Here is a 13331-nt window from a genome sequence, read left to right as displayed (position 1 = left end):
CCCTCTCTGTGACCACAATTTTATTTCCTTCCGTTCTTTCCTACCCAACACATCTGCTATTGATGAGTTTTGTCTTAAATTTTTTTTTTACTTTTCTGAAAGTAATTTTACCTTATGTGTCTTATATTCTTAAACATTGCATTGTGTTTTTTGCCTGATTTTGAACTTCATGTAGGTTGAATCATAATCTTATTTTGAGTCTTGCCCATTGCTTTTCTTTTAAGAATCAGCCATGATGATGCTTGTAGAAATTGTTTATTCAGTATATTCCTGTGTGGTTTTCCAGATCTTTAGGGAATACCAAAACACGTCCATTTTATTGTTGATATATGATACATCTTTTTTTGTTCCCAGGTTGTAACTATTAAGACAATTATGCTTTGAATATGTTTATATTGCTCATAAACTAATGTTAAATTTATCAGGTTTTTTTAATATATTTTTTTTTAGTTGTAGTTGGACACGATATCTTTATACTTGTTTATTATTTATTTATTTATTTATTATGTGGTGCTGAGGATGGAACCCAGGGCCTCACACGTGCTAGGTGAGCGTTCTACCACCACCACAATCCCAGCCCTATTAGTTTTTTTTTTTTCCCAATGTTTTTCTTGTGTAATACTTTTTGAGTTTTAGTTAACAAATGTTTTCCTATGTTGAGGTTAAGAACCTATGGTCCTATATTGTTTTTGTAAAAATGGTTAGTTTTGCCTTTCACATTTAAGACTATTTACTTTCTATGAAGGGTGAAGTAGAGATAGTTTTATTTATTTTTTATTATTTATCTATTATTAAATGGATCGATTGATCATGCACCATTATTGAGTAATGTTGTTTGTTCTCATTCTCCTGTCAGAAATCCTGTATTTTTTAGTGAGGACTTCCCCTAATGCTGATATCTTGTATAATTATATTGTCAAACCCAAAAACTGACTGGCACAATATTAGACTTCAGATCTTCTCAGATTTCACCAGTGTTTGTAAGTGCTTATTCTTTTTTCAGTGTATCATTCCATGGCATTAATCACATGGATTTATATTCATGTAAATAACATCATACATTCCTGGATTTGGTTTGCTGCTGTTTTGTTTAGATTTTTAGCTTCTTTTTTTTTATGTTTTTAAGTTTTTGGTGGATCTTTGTTTTATTCATTTATCTGTATCTGGTGCTGAGAATCAAACCCAGTGCCTCACACTGAAGGCAAGCATTCTACCACTGAGCCACAACCCTGGCCCTGATTTTTAGTTTCTTAATGAGTGAAATTGACTTATTTATTTATTTATATTTTTGACCTGTAGTGTTTTCATCTGATTAATCCTAGTCTCATATAATGAACTGTGGAATGTTGCCCACATTTTTTTTTTAATCTTCTGAAGAGTTTATGTAAAAGTAGAGTGAGCTGTTTCCTATATAGTTTGGTAGGAGTCTTCTGTGTAGTTGAATTGGCATGCTATTTTCTTCATGTGAAGATATTTTTGAATAAACTTAGCTTATTTAATGGTTACTGGTCTAGTCAGGTTTTCTATTTCTTTTTGAGCCAATTTCTATAGGAATTTATTAATTTTATTTAAGTTTTCAATTTTCTATGTAGTTTTGTACAATATTCTCTTATTTCTTTATTTACATAATCTGGTAAAAGCAAGTAATTCATCCCTAAGCATATATCTTATTTAGATGTAATTGTGAAGCTTAAATACTCTTTACTTTATCTTTCTACTCTTAATTTCTAAAACGGAAATAACTAATTTTTCTGCAACCATAACTGAAGCAACAGAAGTTCTGTTTGTGCCCATCTTTTTTTTTTTTCCCTGAAGGATGAGTTTTGACACATGCATCCATGAAACTAACACTACAGTCAATATTCAGTGTATTTCATTTAAATTCCTCTCACTATGAACTTTTTTTTTAATATTTAAGTCATTTGCATTTTTTCTGTAAATTTCATGTCCTATCTAAAACAGAGCAGTTAGCCTTTTCTATTTTTCAGCAGCTTTTTATATGTAGTAGGGATATGAACTCTATGAATATAAGTTGCATGTGTATTTTCAACTTGTCACTTATTATTTTGCTTTTGGTATTTTTTGCTGTGTATAAGATTTTTATACGAAAAAAATGCATCCATCTTTTTTTTTTTTAATGATTTCTGAATTTTAATGGTTAGAATGGTTTTCTTCGCTGCTACATTTTAAGGGAATTCAATTTGCTTGCTTCTAACACTTGTAAGGTTTAATTTTCCTGTACTGTATTTGAATTTCAGATGCATTTAGAATTTTTTTGATAGAAGGCATAAGTAATGATAGCTGATTTTGTTTTTCCAGATGGCTTTTCAGTTAGCTCCATTCTTTAAGGAACTTGTGGTACTAATCCAACTGAATATCCACAACGAAAAAGAGTGATATTGGACATCTATCTGACACCATATAAAAATTAACCCCAATAGGTAGTAGACCTAAGTTTAATAGCTAGAGCTATATTAAAGGAAAGCATGGGGTAAATCTTTATGACCAACATTTTTTAGATATGATACTAAAGCATGTGACAAAAGAAAAAAGAGATAATTTGAATTCACTAAATATCAAAACATTTGTATTTCAAAAGATTACATTCACAAGATTACAATCAAGAAAGTGAAAAGACAGCCTGTAGAATTGAAACATTTTTTCAGTTCCATGTAGTGACTTTTTTTCCCTAAACTTTTTGTACCTTTAGATTAGGTTTTAGAGCTTCAAGCCTTTCTAATCAATGATCACTTGTCCATTCACTGCCTTCAAAAATTTTCTTTTCTTTTCCTTTTTTTGTTTCTTACAAATGACAGTGATTTTGTGTCCATATACTATACTATCACTTTAGAGCAGTCTTATGAGAAAGTAGAAGTAAAACTTATGTATTCAGTATTTAGTGTTTAATCCTTTATGAAACCTTTATGAAAGTCTTTTTTTTTTTTTTTAGATTTTTTTTAATACCTTATTTTGTTTATTTAGTTTTTTGTATGTGGTGCTGGGGATTGAACCCAGTGCCTGATGCATGCTAGGCAAGCACTCTACCACTGAGCCACAACCCCAGCCCTGAATGTCTTCTCTTTGGAAAGTGTAGTCATCATCTCTTCTAATATTGCTCCATTTTCATGTTCTCTGTTTTGCTTCCTGAAATTTCTATTAAATAAGTATAGGTTGCAGCTTTCAATCTCTGTGTTTCTTTTATGTTTACTATGTCTTTATTACTTTCTTGGTGATTTTCCTAATATCTGCTAATCAATTTTTCTGTGATGCTCTAGTCAACAGTGTCCCTTTGAACATTTATTTTACTGACTCATTTAATTTCTCATCTTTTAGAGTCTGCTGTTCTTTTTCATAATTTTCTTTCCTGTTTCATTGATTCTATACCTTCTCTGTGTCTTTCAGAACGTTTAATATAGTTGCATTTCTTTTTAGATTGTTGTCCTTTCTTCTTCCTTAGCTATAAGTGCTCTTGGTTTGTTGGTTGTCTTAAGAGTCAGACTTCTTTTTTATATATGCCTTTATTTTATTTATTTATTTTATGTGGTGCTGAGAATCGAACCCAAGGCCTTAAACATGCTAGGCGAGCACTCTACTGCTTAGCCAAAACCCAACCCCTGTGCCATACTTCTTTATGTGCTTCATTTCTCTGAGTTCAGCAGGTTTGTTTTCTTTCCTTTTTGCCTATACGGTAGTTTTTAAGTTTCCTCAGCTTCACATTTTGAGACCCTGTTGTAGGATCTTTCATAGAAATTGCTTTAGTTCTTGAGACAGAATGTGGTGGTCTCATGGTTGTTTGCACAGAGACTTATGAGTATTCCCTTCATTTCACTGCAAGGTTTCTTCTCATATGAAACTCTAGACTTGTGAAGAGAGCTTTCTCAGCTTCTGTTCTTATCTGAAATATCCCTGATTTTATGTAGTAGCCTAACTTTTTTTTTTTTTAAATATAATGTTTTAGTTGTAGATGGACTCAATACCTTTGAGTATGTATGTATGTGGTGCTGAGGATCGAACCCCGTACCTCACATATGCCAGGCAAGTGCTCTACCACTGAGCCACAACCCCAACCCCTGTAGTAGTCTAAACTTTTGTTCACTGCCTCACACGTGGTATCTTGGGTTTCATTTCACCCAAGGAATTGGATTTTTTTTTAACCCCAGTGTCTATTTCTACTCTTAACTCCTCAAGTATCTCCTGGCTTAAGGTTCAGTGCGCTGCTAAGAATTCATCATTGTTTTGGAAAGGGCTAAATGCTCTACTTTGTTGCTCTTAATTACCATATTCATTCATACAAGGTGTACTTTTCTTCCTCCTTTCAGCCCATGATTTAAATACATCTTACTTTCAGTAATTGAAACATACTTTAAGTTGCAATAAATTATCACTTGAATTTATTATGTCCAATATCATTTCCCCTTTCTCTAAATGTACAGTGAGGAATGAGAGAATTTTTCATCGTTTTAATGTTCGCTTTCAAGGTTGATCTAGATGGAAGAAGAAAGTGGGGAAAGACTTATTTGAATGATGATATTGTAATCCAGCAACGTGTCATGACGTGTGCTAGTGTCCACTGTGTGTGTGTGTGTGTGTGTGTGTGTGTGTGTGTTGTGGGGGGAGATACTGGAGATTGAACTCAGGGGTACCCTACCACTGAACTACATCCCCAGCCCTTTTTCTTTTTTATTTTGAGATAGGGTCCTCAAACAGCCCAGGCTGCCTCGAATTTGCCATGCTCCTTCCTTAACCTCCCAAGTTGCTGGGATTACAGGCATGCAATACCACACCCAGCTGTGCATTCTGTCTTGTGCTACTTCACCTTAGCTTGTTCTCATAAGACCTGTCACTTCCTCAGCATAGGCAAAGTGCTTCATGTTTCATCTCTGCAGCATCCTTCTTCTCTCTCCTTTTTCCTGGTTTAGCTCCTGCCCACCAGTACCTTTTTACATTCAAGTCATCTGACCTTGGTACATTTTAGCGTTCCATTGAATGGGCTTAAAGTTGGACTTAACACTGGCCCAAGGGAAGCACATGCATTCTTTTTTTTTCTCCCAAATTTTTATTTTGGGAAACTTCAAACTTACAAAAAAATAAAATAAAAATAAATGAATAAAGAATGGTGGATATGAATACATAATGTGTCCTTCCTTACATTTGCCAAATGTTAAAAAAAAATTGTATTGGCTGAACTATTTGAGAATCATAATGAAGACATTGTTACTTCATCTCTAAATACTTTCATATAAATTTCCAAAAACCAAAGATATTCTAGTACATAACACATTTTGTTACACATAAAATTTATCATTGATCTAATGTTTACTCTATTTTCAGATTTTGCCAACTGGTTCAGTAAATGCACTTTATAGTTGTTTTTTTTTTTACTCTTTATCTAGGTACCAATCAAGATTTCAATTAGTTTTTTGTGTAACTTTAATCAGGAATAGTCCCCAGCCTTTTAATAATTTTTTTGCCCTTTATAATTTTGGGCTTTTAAGAAAAGAGCCTTTGCCAATTCTTTTGCAAGATATCTCTCAACAGATTTGTCTGATTTCTCATGATTAGGTTAAGGTTGGACTTTTTTTTTTTTTTTTTAAGATATTATTCATCAGACTTCCCTGTAAAAGTACTTTTCCCCTTTGTAATCTGTGGAGTGTCATTTTGATACTGAGTGGTTTTCCCATTCCTGCCAAATCTTTGATCCTGTTTTTAGTACCCACTGATGATTTTTGCCTTGGATCCATTATTTTATTTATTTATTTTTTTTGTCGTAGTTGGACACAGTACTTTTATTTTATTCATTTATTTTTATGTGGTGCTGAAGATCGAACCCAGCGTCTTGTGCGTGCTAAGCGAGTGCTCTACCACTGAGCTACAACCCCAGCCCCTTGAATCCGTTATTATTAATTCACTATTTATAATATGGTGATTTTCTAATTCTGTCTTCTTAAATATATGAGTTGCTTTTCTAATGTCCCAAAGACCTTTTCTTTCTCCTAACCTATAAAAGAAATAATTTGCTAACAGCATTACATTTATAGATTTTTTTCTGCAATGCATTATCATTTACTCCTGTTTTTATTCTTTGTGCCACTTGGCCTGTGCAATCTTTGCTGTGCCAAGCATTGAGAATGCAGCTTGTCCAACTTGTCTTTTCTTCAGGTTGGTTCAATTCAACTTACTGGTTTGGACCACTGTCCTGAAGGAAGCACTTCACTACATGGGAAGTATATTTAAATATACACCCAAACTTGCAGATTCAGGCATGAGATTTTCATTAGAACTCTCTCTCTACCACCCAACATAGACCTAGGAGTTTCTGGTGCTTGGCATTTCACCACCACAGAGATGCCATTCTCCTTGGAGCCTCTGTTTACTTGATGTGATTTTACAAGGTCCCACTCTCCTTGTAAAGTGGAGGAGAAAAGTCAAAGTACCCTCTAGCCCTTTGAATTTCCTTGCAGAATGTCTTTTTTTGGATTTCTTATCTTATGACTTGAATGATGTGTACTTTCAGGTTCTCTCAGTAGGCTCTGATCTTTAGAATGAGGGATATATTCGTTTGCTAGGACTGCTGTGAACAGGGTCCACAAACTGGGTCACTTAACAAAATTTTCTTTTCACATTTTGAAAAGTTGTAAGTTTGAGATCAAGGTGTTAGTAGGGTTGCTTCTTCTGAGGGCTGTCAGAAAGAATCTGTTCCATGCCTCTTGCCTAGTTTCTTGTGGTTTACTGGCAATCTTTGGTGTCTCTTGGCTTGTAGATGCTTCATCCCAACTTCTGCCTTCATCTTCACATGGCATTTCTCTTCGTGAGAAATGTATCCCACACTGTATCCCACTCTAGAAAGAACTTATCAACTTAACTAATTATATTTGTTAGCGAGCCCATCAAATAAGGCCATATTTTGAGGTATTAGGAGTTAGAACTTAACCATTTGGATTTTCATCTGGGGCTACGATTTAACCCATACACTGTTTTTACATTTTTCATTTACTTTCTGATTTATAAAGTTTTTGTCTTATTTTTTAGTATGATGTGTAATTTAAAAATTTTTATTTCTGTCATGTGTCCACATTAGGTCCACAGGAGATGACCTCCTTCCAGTTCTCACATCCTTTTGTCCAAAATATTGGTATCTCTGTTTTTTAAAATGTAAAAAATAGATCAATTAGAACATACAATGAACACTAATATATGCTTATTGTTCCACTTTAACAAATTCAGTACCCTGTCATCTGTTGGATCTCCTCTCTCCATCACTACTAACACCTCTTTTTTTAAAGTCCCCAGAGGTGACCTGATTCATATTTAGTGTGGATAACAGTTGGACCAGTAGGAGATGGAATGAAGAGTGAACTAATGAGCTGGTTTTACATGAATAAATTTTTATAGTGTTAAAGATGGAATGTGTCAGGAGTACCTTTACTCCAATGGTTTCTAAATGTTTTAGCCAAGAAATCTTGTGGATTAAATGTACATCACAAATTCAAGTAAAAGCATATGAAAGAAACCAGTGTAGGGAGACCAAAACCCTACCACCACCCACTTCCCTACCTCTACCTTTACACATTTTGAGAACAAGGAAAAGTAACTTGTTGAAAATTATACAACTGATCACAGAGATCCCATCTGTGATAGAGCCAGGTGATATATGCCTATAAACTCCACCTACTTAGAAGGTTGAGGCACGAGGATCTCAAGTATGAGGCCAGTCTTGGCAACATAGTGAGATCCATCAAAAACAAAAAATTTGTCAGGAATGGGAATTTGGCTCAGTGGTAAAATACCTGCCTAGCTTGTGTGAGTCCCTGATTTTGATCCCCAGTACCCTCGGCCCATATACCAAGGGGAAAAAAAAAATGTGTTAACATAGATTATATTGGCTAATGGATTTCTAAATTTAGAATTTATTATTTATTTATTTATTTTAGAGTACCGGGGATTGAATTCAGGGCCACTCAACCACTGAGCCACATCCCCACCCTATTTTGAGCTACATTCCCAGTCCCCTTTAATGTGAGATGGGATCTCAGTTGCCAAGCCTGGCCTCCAACTTGTAGTTCTGCCTCAGCCTCCTGAGGAGCTGGGATTATAGGCATGTGCCATTGAGTCTGGCTGTGCACGTGTTTTTGCATTGATATAAGTTATATCTCTTGGACAAAATTCTAGGAGGAAAATTGATGGGCTGTATTGTAAATTTGTTATTAATTTTTCAGGAAATGGGCAAACTGTTTCCCAGAGTGGAAATGCATGAGGGTTACCTCATTTCCACATCCTCGCCAACACTTAATGTCTTTTTGTTTTGTAACCATTAAAGTGGGCATATTGTGGTTTTGATTCATATTTTCCTGAGGGAAAATAATGTTGAGTATTAACTATTTGAATATTTTTTTCTGGAGAAGTGTTTGTTCAGACATTTTGCCAATTTTTATATGGGTTGTCTTATTGTTTTAAGAGTTCTTTGTATGTTTTAGATACAAGCTCCTTCTCAGCTACATGATTTTCAAAACTTCTCCTAATCTGTAGTTTCTATTCATTTTCACACATGGCTTTCTGAAGCTCAAACATTTTTATATGTGATAAACTCTAATGTATGAAATTTTTCTTTTGTGGATCAGACCTTTGGTGTTATATCTGGGATAGTATACCCAATGATGGCCATAAAGATTTTTTTCTCCTGTGTGGTTTATTCTAAAGTTTTAATTTTAGCTCTTAAATAGGGACTTAGGTTTCTTGTCCATTTTGATTTAATTTTTGTGAATAGTGTGAAGTAGAGTTAAAATTCAAAATTTTTGCATTTTGATTGTCCTGGCACAATTTGTTGAAAAGACTTATCTTTTCTCCCACTGATTTATCTTGCCAAAGTCAGCTATAAATAGAAGAAAATCTGTACTCTCAATCTGGTCTGTTGATTTACCTGCCTATCTTCATGCCAATCCCACAAAATCTTGAATACTGTTTCTGTCTAGAGAGTTTTGAAATTGGATAATGTACATTCTTTAATTTTATTCTTTTTTGAAGTTGTTTTGGCTATTCTAGCTCCTTTTAATTTACATATGAATTTTAGGATTGACTGAATTTTACAAAAAAAATTCTGCTGGAATTTTGATAATGTATCGAATATACAGATCAGTTAGGGGAAAACTGCCATCTTGACAACATTAAGTGTTTCCATGCATGTCAGATGTCCTTCTTTTTACTTAGATTTCCTTTAATTTGTTAGTTTTCAGTGTACAAGCCTTGCACATTTATCTGTTTTCCCTTTTTACTCTGAATACCTTTGATGTACATTTTCTCCCCCCCCCCTTTTTTGCACTATTAGAACCTCTAGTACAATGTTGACTTAAAATGACAAAAGTGAACTTACTTCTTATGAGAGAAAGCATTTGTCTTTCTTTTTGGGGGGCTACCGGGGATTGAACTCAGGGGCACTCAACCACTGAGCCACATTTCCAGCCCTGTTTTGTATTTTATTTAGGGACAGGATCTCGCTGAGTTGTTTAGTGCCTCAGCCTCCCGAGCAGCTGGGATTATAGATGTGGGCCACTGCGCCCAGCAGAATTTGTCTTATATCATTAACTGTGATGTTAGGTTTTGGTTTATTTGACTTGTTTGTGGAGTTCTGCTTTGTGTTTTGTTTCTGGGTAGATGCCCTTAATTTGATTGAGGACATCCTTTTTCTGCCTCTTTGAATTCTTGGTAATCTTTGAGTGGAAGCCTGATATTGTGCATTTTATTTTATTGGCTGCTACATATTTTGATATTTTTCTAAATCATCTTGAGGTTTGTTTTGAGATGTGGTTGAGGTACTTGAAAAGTTTGACCCTTTCAGTTCTAACTTATATTTATTTTGGTGAGTTTGTTGCAGTGCTTGTCTGGGTTAATATCTTTCTACTACAGAGGAGAGAGTGCTCTGTGAATTACATGTTTTCACTGCTTGGTGGAAATGTGAGTGCCGTAAATTCCACCTAATGCATGGAAGAAGTTCCTTTCCAGGCCTTGGGGAGTTTTCTCTCACATGTGCTTAATACTTTGAAGTGGACCCTTTACATGCCTCTAGCGCCGTCTCTTTGCGCTACTTTTTCCTTTGGCATTCTGTCCTATAACATCGGTGTGACTTGTCTTCTAGGCTCTCAGTCCCATCTTCTCAGCTAAGGAGTGTTGGGTGCTCTGCCTCACTTCCCTGTCTGCAACCATAGCCTGAAAATTTTCTTAAGGCTCACCTTACATGTTTTCTGAATCTCAGAGTCATTCTTTTGTTGCCTGATGTTTAGTGTCTTGAAAATAGTTGTTGTTTTTTTTCCCCTCCTGATTTCAGTTTCTCCTAAGGGTGGGAGGCTAACCCAGTCCCTTTTGCTCCATCTTGGCTAGAAATCTTCCCAAAGAGATTTAAGATATGAATAAAGCCAGTTTGATAAAATTCTTTAATGAATATTTCCTTAACATTGATTTTTGTTAGTATTTTAAATTCATTTTCTTATAAATTTATTGGTCTAAGTAAGTTTTATATTGCCTTTTGCAGCTTGCCTCTGAGTATTGATTTGCTAGATAGTCCAGACTTACTGGAAACAGCCATTGGTGATGTAACTAGGGCATCAGATACCATGGAAACATCCCTAGCACTGGATGACATTAATATAGTCACCATGCAAACTGGATTAGAGGAACCTGAAGCTGAATGTGAGAGTAAGTACATATTCTGTAATATATCAGTAGTACTTTTTATCTCCCTTTGAAATGAGATATTTAAATCATTTCCTCTAAGAATATTACATTAACTATAAGAATATTACATGTAATAGTTGAGCTTTTAAATTTAAGTAACAATAGTTATGATTCCCTGCCTTTTTTGACTTTAGAGCATTGAAATATTTAAGATAATGTAATTAAGACCATTAAACATATGCATCATTTTTGAATAATTAAACATTTGAGTTCTCATTCTTAGTTTTACTTTGTTTCTTGAGTACAAATTAAGTAGCAACAAAATTTTTCTTAAAGGTCTCCTAGGGGACAGAATTGAATGAATGTTTGAATGATTCATTAGCTCCTAGAAAGTATTTTTGTGTGTGTATATGCGTGTGTGTGTGTGTGTGTGTGTGTGTGTGTGTGTGTGTGTGTTAATGAGGGTTATTTTAATGTCTAGTCCCATAAAAAGAAATAATACAGGGGCTGGGATCGTGGCTCAGTGGCAGGGCACTTGCCTAGCATGTGTGAGGCACTGGGTTCCATCCTCAGCACCACATATAAATAAATAAAAAATAAAGGTACATCAACAACTAAAAAAATATTTCAAAAAATAATACATAACAAATGCTGCTTTCCTTAAAATTTTCAAAGGTTAAAAGGAGAAAGTAAATTGCTCATTGAAGATGTCTATATATTTGAGAGTTTGGTTTGATAGTAAAGCATAAAATGTTTCTAAACAGAAGTTCCTATTGAATCTCAGTGTAATGCATGTTCATTTTAAAGCAGCTTGTATTTACATGGCTCTCGCCAATTCTGATTCTATCATAGGCTAAAATTAGACGCTATCTTTAAACAACTCACAGAAAATTGCCAGTGAGTATGCTGTTGTCTCTGAAGACTTTAGGGTGGAGCAATAGCATTTAGTAATTTAGAAATAAAAAGTGTTAGTGGAAAATCACGCAGTGCTTCTTCTGCTTAGCAGAACACTCTGAAATACTTCTGTAAGTGGGTTATAATATGTTCTTTTATTTCCTAAATAACTACTACAAATACACTGGCTAAACAAATGTCTTGGGTATATCATGATGGTTATTTTTATTGACATCTACCATGTTTAAAATGTTGTGTTTATCATTCAGCAGTCAGGGCAACAAGAATTAACTTTGATTTATTATATTGGCAATTTTAGAATAAAGTGATTTGACTTTTTTTTTTTTTGAAGGTAGTGAGTTACTGGATTAAGAAAATATCCTTTTACTATTTATCAAGAAGTCTTTTACTGTTTCTCTCTCTCTTGGTTAGTCCAGTTTGGATAGCCCTATTTTTGAATCCACCTCTTCTTAGAAGTGCTTGTTCTTTTTCACTTCAAAGATGTTAGACATACAAATGAAAGCCATCAGGATTTAGATTCAGGCAGAGGCAGGAATAGCTCGATGCAAAGTGCTTTCAGGGTTAAAAATTCTCTTTCATAGGGATGGCAATGTTGATTTCATTTATATTCCATTTTAAGTCCATATGAATTCAAAACATTTAATTTCTTCAGTGATGCAATAAAGTAGTATTAGCAAACATTTATTGAGTACACAGTATTAGCAGATGGTATTAGGTTAGGGCAACATGGCATAATGAACTAGAGATGCCTAGAAAAGAAAAGATTGAATGAGATGATAATTCTCCAAACATTTTGAATGTCTGGTATATCAAAGAATTTATTTTATGGTGCATTACTGGTGAATCCTAGATGGGCAATTTGCAAGTATAGGGGAGCAAATTCTGTATCATTATAGGGATTAATTTTTTAAACTATTTCTCCCATATAATACAAATAGATAGGTACCTAAGAGGTTCCTCATTATAGAAGGTATTCAAGTAGAGCTAGAATGCTGTTGAGGTGGTGGTAGAAGCAATTCTTCCATAGTATAAGGGTTTCCATTAATACAACTTACTCAGTTGAGATTTATAACATTTGCATAAGTCAGTGAGAATAGCGTATTATATGTTAAAAGTTAAGGCCTTCTCATCTTGGTATCCAGTTTATTCTGTATTTTTGTTATAATGTTAAAATCTTGATTCACATAGGTTACTAGTTACAGATAGTATTTAAACAGTATATGCTAAAGAATTCATAGTATCAGAATCACGTTAAAATTCAGCATCAGGGAACTTGAATAATATACAAAACCAAAGATGGGAATTAAGTAAATGGGTAGGGAAGATTTTGAGAAGACCAGTGTTGAATTTGTGACTTTCAACTTTAGTTGTACGTTAAAATCACTTGGAAAGTTTTTAAAACTTTCAGTGCCAAAATCTTACCTCCAGAAATTCTCATATAATTATTGTAGGGTGATCCCTGAGAATCAGTATTTCTTGAAGGTTCTCTACCATACTCTATGCAGCCAGCAAGAGAATCTATTGGGTTAATTGATCAGTGCTTTTAGAAGATCCCTGTGATCCAAGGACATGATTTCAGTTTTCTTCTTCTTCCTTCTACCTGATTACATAGAATTTGTTAGGCATTCAATAATTTTTCTGCCAAGTGACAAAAAATTACCAAAATAATTAATGCAAATTAATCTCTGCCATATAAAATTATTACAGTGATTAATTTAAATATAACTTATTTAAATATGAATTGTGTTTTT

General features: G+C 34.2%; 1 protein-coding gene across 2 annotated transcripts in view; it reads left to right on the top strand.

The window, feature by feature from the left end:
- Epb41l5 (erythrocyte membrane protein band 4.1 like 5) overlaps positions 1-13331 on the top strand; it is a 112580-nt gene that overhangs the window by 69236 nt on the left and 30013 nt on the right. For both annotated transcript variants that reach the window (XM_076865973.1, XM_076865972.1), the window contains exon 17: positions 10523-10686. In XM_076865973.1, the coding sequence (XP_076722088.1) occupies positions 10523-10686 (164 nt within the window). The remainder of the gene's footprint in view (positions 1-10522; positions 10687-13331) is intronic.

This window comes from Callospermophilus lateralis, chromosome 9 (assembly GCF_048772815.1).
Source record: "Callospermophilus lateralis isolate mCalLat2 chromosome 9, mCalLat2.hap1, whole genome shotgun sequence".
Taxonomy (NCBI): Eukaryota; Metazoa; Chordata; class Mammalia; order Rodentia; family Sciuridae; genus Callospermophilus; species Callospermophilus lateralis.
Note: the sequence above shows the minus strand (reverse complement) of the source record. Positions and strands in the feature narration are given on the sequence as shown.